Here is an 8,686-nt window from a genome sequence, read left to right as displayed (position 1 = left end):
GTGAGGGATGCTGCTGGGGTGGGCTTGCCCGTTGCTAGCCTGTTAGCAACGTTAGCCGTGTCTGGTAATCCTGACAGGAACACTCGTTTCTTTGCACCTTTTCGAACACGATCAACCGGGGGAGATATGCCACAAGCCATGGAGAGGATGCAGCGCATGTGGTCGTCTTTTGTATACCCCCAAATCATCAGCTTTCGGTTAGATGTCAATGTCATAGTTTGGGGCTAGGGCTGTCCACTTAGCTCAGCTAGCTTGTGACTGGTAAACGCAGGGCCAAAGCCAAGCGAGAAACGGGAAGGCCGTCGGTGAGTACATGTACACTAACATCTGTTTTTCACCATGTTTATCAACGTTTCTATATGCCAACCATGATGCCAACGTAACGTATCAGTGTGTCGGGAGACAACTTTTCTGCTGTTTTAACGTTACATGGTTTTCTTGGATTGAAATGACTTGTGCTTTTGTTTGCGGCTGTACAGTACTGATACTGTATCAATCATCTACATGTCTGCAGAAACTCTAGATGTGGATTTTAGCTGTTAATCATCGAATAAACGTAGTTTGTGTATATTAACAGTGCTCACGACGACTGACAGTTTAGGTTTTTAATTGTATTGGGGTGTAGTATGATGATAACATCTGAGCTACTCGATTTAATAACAGTGCATTAAATCGCAATTAGATCTCGTGTTTTTTTTTTCTTAACATCCGCGGCTTTGGAAACAAGAGTATAATTCTAGAGTATTAATGTTATTATAATGCTCATCTTTTCACGGTTGTATTGGAGGCAGCAGTCTGCAGGGCAGGTTGCCGGACTGTTATGGGGCACACGGGTTATTCCTGATGTATACGAACACCCGTGCAAATGATTTTCTTTATACAGCAATGTGCTGCTGAATTGTATAATTGAGTAACACATATTATTTAAAGATTAAATTACATTTAAATGTTATTGCTCCACTATCGTTCCTTCCTTCGTATGTTCTTGCCTTGCATGTTGACAATACGTCCTTTACACCTTTCCTTGCACCTGGACGAATTTGACATTTTAAGAAACCTTGTCATCTTGATGTTTCGACAGTTTTTCGTGTGTCTGAAGTACAAATGTTGTCTTGATAACATGCCATCCTAATGATGGATCGTATTTGGTAATAAGGTGTTTTAAACGATTTCATGTCTTGCTTTGGGTGTCATTTAAGGTTTTGTTGTAACAACCTTTCTAGTTTTTTGAGACCCTAACCCTAGACCTTGCTTTCCCTCATATGTCATCACTGAGACTTTTATAGAGTTTGATAAGAGGCTTGCAATGATTAAATCATGTTGCACTTATGTTGTCATTTGAAGTAACTCATTCTATACTTCTTGTTTATAACCAGTCATTCGCAGAGAAAAGTAAGGAGTTGGACGTTTGTTTTTGGATCAGACCAGCCGTCGTTCCTATCATCTTCGTCCCGATAACCACCAGCTGAGCCATGTCTTCGTCAGGGTGCTGCCACCTACCCGGCTCCCTTTGTGATTACTCCGGGAACACCGAACCAGATTCCTCCAAGGATTCGGAGGAGTCTGATTCGACCACACAGGCCCAGTACATCGCCAAGGTTACGGCTAAAGACGGCCGCCCACTCTCCACCGTTGTCAAAGCAGTGAACTTGCAGAGGTAAGAGAGGGAGGAACTCACATGTGACATGGGGGCCTTTAAAAAAAAATATACAGTAATTAGTACTTTTGCTAATCATCACATGTTACGCTCCACAGTGATGTGGGCATGTGTCGGATTTGTCATGAGGGCGCTGGAGGGGAGACTCTGCTCTCACCCTGCGACTGCACTGGCACTCTGGGTAAAGTGCACAAGAGCTGCTTGGAGAAGTGGCTGTCCTCCTCCAACACCAGCTACTGTGAACTCTGCCACACAGAATTCACTATTGAACGTCGACCACAACCACTCACACAGGTAAGAGGGTTAACTTATTGTTGATTTTGTAAAAAGAGGTTGAAAAAGGCTTATCTGTCTAAAGCAAGGGAGAAGATGTTTGTTCTTCAGCAATGTTGTCATATGTTAAGTAATTTGTAGGTCTCTTTTAGATTAAATGCTGAATCTTAAATTTAGATTTAAAATGTTGATTCCATGTAAAGTATAAACCAGTCTAGTAGCATCCTGAGGATATAAAGGTGTTTTTTTCATATTAATAAGATGGTAGCCTGACCATTTCATATGACTAGTATTCATATCAATAATGCATTCATATCAGATGGGCACCAAATGTCCAACATTCACACCTTTTTAAATGATCTTTTACTTGGCAGAATAATCACTGCAAACTGAGATGCAGCAATCAATCAAACAAACAAACAAACACTAAGCTAATACTGAGAGCCTATTTTCATTAAACCTCTTGCTTCTGCTCTGCTCAGTGGCTGAAGGACCCAGGCCCTCGCAGTGAGAAGCGCACACTGCTGTGCGACATGGCCTGCTTCCTCCTCATCACGCCGCTGGCAGCCATCTCTGGCTGGCTGTGTCTGAGGGGGGCCCAGGACCACCTGCAGCTGAAGAGCAGACTGGAGGCTGTGGGCCTCATCGCCCTCACCATCGCCCTCTTCACCATTTACATCCTCTGGACACTGGTAACCAAAACATACTTATGACCTTTATGTACATCTGTTGAGGCAGTGGGACAAAATATCTGGCATCTTCTTACCCACAGGCTTCTAGTATTTATCTTTCTTCTTGTCCCACATAGATTTGAAAAATAAATGTGTACTGGCACACAGACACAATACAAAGACAGCCGCACTGATCTAACAGATCTATGTTCTGCTGTTGGTTTTAGTTGAAACTGTGGGACTGTTTTCTGCTTCCAATATTACCTTGAATAGCTCTTGCACAAAGTCAAAGCAAGAGAGAAGACAGGGCATGTGCAACTTGATAATCTCTGGCACACCGCACTCATTTGTTTGAAAGTTGGCCAGATGCAGGCCCCTACACGCACAACACATTGAGAAGCGTAAGAATAAACTGTCTTACACTATGCACTTTAATTTGACTCGACCCCATACACTAAAAATAGCCTGTATTGTCAATCACAAACGTTGTTCTGGAATCTAAACCTCTTAACTTCAGTAAAAGAATCCTAACTAATATCGAGTGTGTGAAACATTAGCCCGTTTCACTCACAGCTTGTGTAACCTTTAGCGCTTCAGTCAGCATATTGTTCCTGTCCTGCAGACATACTACTCTGTCTCTCATATCTCAGTGTCAGAATAACGGATGTCTGTCTTTCCTCCGCCTAACTTGCCCCCCCCTCCCACCTTCCTTCCATTCAATCTCAGGTGTCATTTCGGTATCACTGTCAGTTGTACTCGGAGTGGAGGAGGACCAATCAGAAAGTGCGCCTGCTCATGCCTGACATGAAAGGGTCCCACACCACCCAACGATCTGTGCCGACCAAGTCGACCAAGAAAATGACTGATGAGACCATCGTATGAGTGCAGAGCGGCGGCAAGAGGAATATTTAAAATAACGCCCACTGAAGCGCTCTCTAAAAAACAAAATTAATCCTATTAATAAACGTTTGCACTTTGTAAGGACCATTTTGAGAGGGGGGAGAAACTTTCTTCTTTTTTTTTTTTTTTAAGCACTTGAACTACTACGGTATTGGCCGACCACAAAAGTGGTTTTGGGAAGAACTCATTCCGGAGATGGTGTTGAAACACGTAGTTGTCAAACGGATGGCCGGCGCTGAGAACGACTGAAGACATGGATAGCGGACGGACCAGCCCAACTGTGTGTCCCGGACACAAACTTATGAATTACTAAGACACAAGCTAATGTAGCAGGATATAACTGATTCAGCATGCTACTACAGTATAATATTAAACATATTCACTACCTATAATTCCCCCATGCCCTTTCACAATGTATTTAGCTCTTTTTAAACAATGGGCAGCCAATAGCCCGGCAGAGGATAATAACCTAAAAACATGATTGACAAAGTCTATCTGTGAATACTCCTCCCTGACATGTAGAGGGCAACAGGCGCTCATACCGACGGTGTTTTCTACGATCTGAACCCCTCTGAAGTTTCCTGGTAAAGCTTTATCATTGCTGTAGGAACGGCGAAAATCTATTTTCCTGTTTAGACAACAGCTAAGGCTTCATATTTATATTTATCACACATGTCACGGTGTCAGTGGAGATAACAGTATGTGGGATAACTGCGCCCGTTGAACGGCAGTGCAGTGCTGTGTAAGGAAAAAGTATTGAAGGTGTGGAAACGTGTTTACATTCTAATTGGATAATGTCTACTTGTCATAAGAGTGCATTTGCAACCAGCCCAGCTCCACTTGTAAATGCATTATTCATTAATTGAGCTGCCTAGCAATGACCAGCAGATGCAGTGTAAATATGAGTCACAGTGTTCAGGATTGCAAGACTACAGACTTTTGTTCAATATAAAAACACGAAGATGTATCGGAGCAGGCTGTAAAAGAAATTGTGTTTTGAGGCGTTGATCAATGTTTGCAGCATATGCTATACAAAGTATTTTGTTTCATTGTAGTCATCCTGCTGCATCCCCTGGAAAAGTTGGGTTATTGTGCAATAAAACATGAGGGACTCCTGGCTAAATCAAAATGTCTGTTTGTTTTAGTTGGCCTCTAACGTCTTCAGTTGTCTTTGGAAATATATCTAATAATCAATCACTGTGAAGCCCAACATTTCAAAAATATTTAAGTGGTTTGTGCTGGAAGATTAAACTTATTATTTGTAGGACAGTCGCATATGAATATATGACACTTTCCAAAGAATGGTACTAAAGTACAATTCCAGGTACTTGTATTTTATAATTGTACATCACTATACTTTTAGAGGGAAAGTCCTCTACAGCTATTTAACAACAAGTGTTACTTTTTAGATTAGGATTTTAGATATAAAATAGCTTTATATTGCTAAAACATCCACACATCCTTTTTGGCTTGTTACACCTTACAAAAAGTAGTGTCTTGATTTTGGCCTATGTCAGGTAAAAGAAGATGCAGTATGTTATCAACAGAATGTTCTCCCTTTTGAGCTTCTTCTCAGGTGGTTTCAATATTTATTTTATTATTGAGAAAATATATATTTAAATAAAAAAAGTATCTTTATATACTGTATAGGGGTCATGGCCTTAGTGTGGAACATAAAGGGAATGCTTTGTGAAAGTTGAATTAAGCTCAACCTTGACCTGAACAATGGCTAAATGCTGCTTATGCATTTATGCAATAACAATGAAATAATGTACTATGAAAATGATGTTACAAGCAGGTCAGGGATCACTGTACAGTATGTATTTGTTTGAAATGTACCTATAAGATAACACAATCAACGGACAACTAGAAAACACCCTCTGGCCAGGGCTGTCGACAGCGCAGAGGCATAACAAAGTAGACACCACCACAATGTAATATTGTAAAATTTAATTTCATGGCATTAATATAATGTATGTGAGCAGACAAGCTATCAAAACAAAAAAAAGGATATATTTTACACAAAATGAAATAAGCATCAGCAGCGTAACAACGACATTTGAGATGACTGAACGAGGAGGAGGGAGGCCCAAAAACAGGACTGCTGGTATGACTGGGACAGGCAGGATTCACAGCCAGGCGTCCAACATGTGTCAGTAACTGCCAGGGAGATGTTTAGGCCAAAGCTATTTTGCTACACTGTCACAGGTTACTGTGGCAGGTACATATGTACCATCAGTCCTGTCTTTGCACGGGGGGGAGGTGGCAGATTGTACCTGGGTCACATTACTATTTGAAATCAATTCAAACACTTCTTTCCGGGATTGATCGTTTGTAGCATAAAGGAACTGACTCCACTGATCTAAAAAAAAAAGAGGTGCAGATTGAGACAATATTACACCGCAGGCGGATGGAAGCATACCAACACTGTGGATTTCAATTAATAATCGACCCAGGTGAGAGGGGACTGTTGCCATGGGTTACAGGTTCTGACAGCACTGCAGTTTGCCCCCCCTCAGGCCGTCCGTGGTGGGGGGCACGCTGATGTCCACCACGTTGTTTCCCGGGGACTCGTCATGGGCGGACCGCTCAGCAATCTGTTTCTGAGAGACGATGCGGTAGATTTCTGTTTTTCAGAAAGGAGAAATGGAAAGCCTTTTTCATAAAATATATATAATTGTTTTTGGTATAGAGAGTAGACCAACAGCAAAACTGAAACTTGGAGGTGAAAATAGGTGAGATATTTCACAAGTTGATTCTTTAGTTCTTCAGTTACCATTTTGCACACAACAAATCAAATTAACTTCCCTCATTAAGAGGAAGTTACACAGGTACAGTTCAACAGTTGAGTTACAGGAAGTCATTTTTTGAAGCTGTCCATTTTTTCACTCATTTCATATCAGCAGCTACTTTTAAATGGACCCTTTTATGCTCATTTTCAGGTTTCATATTTGTATTTGTGTGCCTCCACTGTACCATGTTTACATGCTTTAATGTTCAAAAAGCTCTTTATTCTTTATAAATGATCATATTGCCTGTGCTGCAGCAACTCTTTTCACCCTCTGTCTGAAACCAGAGCCAAGTCTGCTCTGATTGGTTAGCTGGCCAGCTCTGTTGTTATTGGTCAACCGCATAGGGATGTCCCGCCCCTTAGCCTATCATTACAATGTGTTGAAGTACCAGCCAATAGAAGCACGATTGTTACATAGTGATTTCACTATGTTACAAAAGTGAACAAAGGAGTCCAATGGAGGAGTTTCATGCAGGGGGGGAGTGGGTGTGGGAGAGAAATTTGGGAATTTATCTTTTGCAGTTAAGACAGTTATGACAAAAACCTATATAACACACTACAGGAAAGGCAAAACCAAAAAAAGGAAACAGGGCCTCTTTAAAACTAACTTTGTTTAGTGCTTGAAAAAGGTCCAAAAGCTTGTAAGGAAAAATGTTACGCAACAGTTTCAGCTTAGTATAACATAGCACTGGATTGTTATCAGACCAAGACTTTGGAATGATTGGACTTTGAGAAGTTAAGATCACATTTTAAAGTATACTTTCTTATCGTTCAGGAACAAAATCAACATTGTGGTCCCACCTTTGTCCACAAGCATACCTGTGAGGATATTCTTGAAGGCTTCTTCAACGTTTGTTGAGTCCAAGGCTGAAGTTTCTATGAATGACAGATTGTTTTTCTCTATAGGGGAGGAAATAAAAAACATTTTACAGAAACAATAGCTCAAAACAAAACAATATCAGAGAATCTAGTATTGTTTAGTTTTGTACTTATTCTTTTCCAGCTACCTTTATAAGAAGAGACAATACAGTTAAGGTTTCAATTAGGTTCTCTTATCTTCAATTTGTGAAAAGAAGACAAATAGCTTGTAATTGTAGGAAATGTTAATATCTTTATAACAAACAAAAGAAAGACAAGACAAAAAGTATTCTACTGTAAAGTATATGTGCCTTTTCTGAGTCTGTAAGTTACCTGCGAAGGCCCGGGCCTCGTCGGTGGGCACGGCCCTGAGGTGGCGCAGGTCGCTCTTGTTGCCCACCAGCATGATGACGATGTTGTTGTCGGCGTGGTCCCTCAGCTCCTTCAGCCAGCGCTCCACATTCTCATAGGTCAGGTGTTTGGCGATGTCGTACACTAAGAGCGCCCCCACGGCTCCTCTGTAGTATCTGTGACAGGAAAACAACAAATACAGTGATGACAGGAAACGTCAGAAAAGGGCCATCAAAAGTATGGATGAGTCTTAAAATCATGAGAATCACAGCTAGAGAAATTTCCTTTTGTTGCTTGTACAGTACAGCAGCTAATTCAGGGTATACTACAAAAATGTAATGTATGTCTTATCTAGTTTCTTATTCAGCCAATATTCATGTTTAAAGCTTTTATGGCATGTGGACAGAAAACGGACTGACATTCTACTTCTTTTGTGGTTTGTAATTCAATTCTATGTGAGATATAAAGGTTAAAGTAAATGTTGGCTTTCCAATGCTCTGAAATTACATTTCACATGTTTGACTCGTTCTTTTACAACGCATATAAAGTCTGCCCCATTTTAGGTGATGTAGCCTGAAGGATTAAGGTAGGACGATCAGCAGCTCACAGACTCACGCTGAGGTGATGGCTCTGTAGCGCTCCTGCCCGGCTGTATCCCAGATCTGAGCCTTTATCGTCTTGCTGTCCACCTGAATGCTGCGCGTGGCAAACTCCACGCCGATGGTGCTCTTACTCTCTAGGTTGAACTCATTTCGTGTGAATCGAGAAAGCAGGTTGCTCTTCCCTACGCCCGAGTCCCCAATTAACACAACTGTTGAGGAAAAGAGAAGAAGGGAGAGAGGGAAAATATGAGACAAGATGTTTTACTCTGTGTGTGTGTGTGTGTGTGTGTGTGTGTGTGTGTGTGTGTGTGTGTGTGTGTGTGTGTGTGTGTGTGTGTGTGTGTGTGTGTGTTGGGAACAGTAGGGGCAATGTAATTAATAGAACCTCCAAAAAATGTTGATCGTGCATAAAGCAGTGCCTCTAAACGCTGGTTTCAAAAGAACCCTGGGGCCGTGTGTGTGTGTGTGTGTGTGTGTGTGTGTGTGTGTGTGTGTGTGTGTGTGTGTGTGTGTGTGTGTGTGTGTGTGTGTGTGTGTGTGTAACCGTGTGTGTAAGTGTGTGTGTGTGAGTGTGTGTCCGTGT

At 41.5% G+C, this 8,686-nt stretch overlaps 2 protein-coding genes across 2 annotated transcripts in view; one reads left to right on the top strand and one right to left on the bottom strand.

The window, feature by feature from the left end:
• On the top strand, positions 1-4,502 carry LOC104944840 (E3 ubiquitin-protein ligase MARCH2-like). Its single transcript, XM_010770418.1, has 5 exons — positions 1-305; positions 1,377-1,657; positions 1,756-1,951; positions 2,413-2,622; positions 3,328-4,502. The coding sequence occupies exons 2-5, from the start codon at positions 1,473-1,475 to the stop codon at positions 3,481-3,483; spliced, it is 747 nt and encodes a 248-aa protein (XP_010768720.1). The 5' UTR covers positions 1-305; positions 1,377-1,472; the 3' UTR covers positions 3,484-4,502.
• Positions 4,503-5,436: 934 nt separating this feature from the next.
• Positions 5,437-8,686, bottom strand: part of LOC104944841 (ras-related protein Rab-11B) — a 5,749-nt gene continuing 2,499 nt past the window's right edge. The window contains exons 2-5 of the mRNA XM_010770419.1: positions 8,117-8,312; positions 7,484-7,677; positions 7,112-7,192; positions 5,437-6,127 (exon numbers count right to left, since the gene is read on the bottom strand). Of these exons, the coding sequence (XP_010768721.1) occupies positions 5,982-6,127; positions 7,112-7,192; positions 7,484-7,677; positions 8,117-8,312 (617 nt within the window). The 3' untranslated portion in view covers positions 5,437-5,981. The remainder of the gene's footprint in view (positions 6,128-7,111; positions 7,193-7,483; positions 7,678-8,116; positions 8,313-8,686) is intronic.

The sequence above is a fragment of the Notothenia coriiceps genome, unplaced genomic scaffold, assembly GCF_000735185.1.
Source record: "Notothenia coriiceps isolate Sejong01 unplaced genomic scaffold, NC01 NC01_scaffold00008957, whole genome shotgun sequence".
Lineage (NCBI taxonomy): Eukaryota > Metazoa > Chordata > Actinopteri > Perciformes > Nototheniidae > Notothenia > Notothenia coriiceps.
Note: the sequence above shows the minus strand (reverse complement) of the source record. Positions and strands in the feature narration are given on the sequence as shown.

Excerpts from the sequence above, each read along its gene's own strand:
- LOC104944840 (XM_010770418.1), top strand. The coding sequence starts at position 1,473 with ATGTCTTCGTCAGGGTGCTGCCACCTACCCGGCTCCCTTTGTGATTAC. Across the intron at positions 1,658-1,755 it reads AAAGCAGTGAACTTGCAGAG|TGATGTGGGCATGTGTCGGA; the intron begins GTAAGAGAGGGA and ends TACGCTCCACAG. Across the intron at positions 2,623-3,327 it reads TTTACATCCTCTGGACACTG|GTGTCATTTCGGTATCACTG; the intron begins GTAACCAAAACA and ends ATTCAATCTCAG.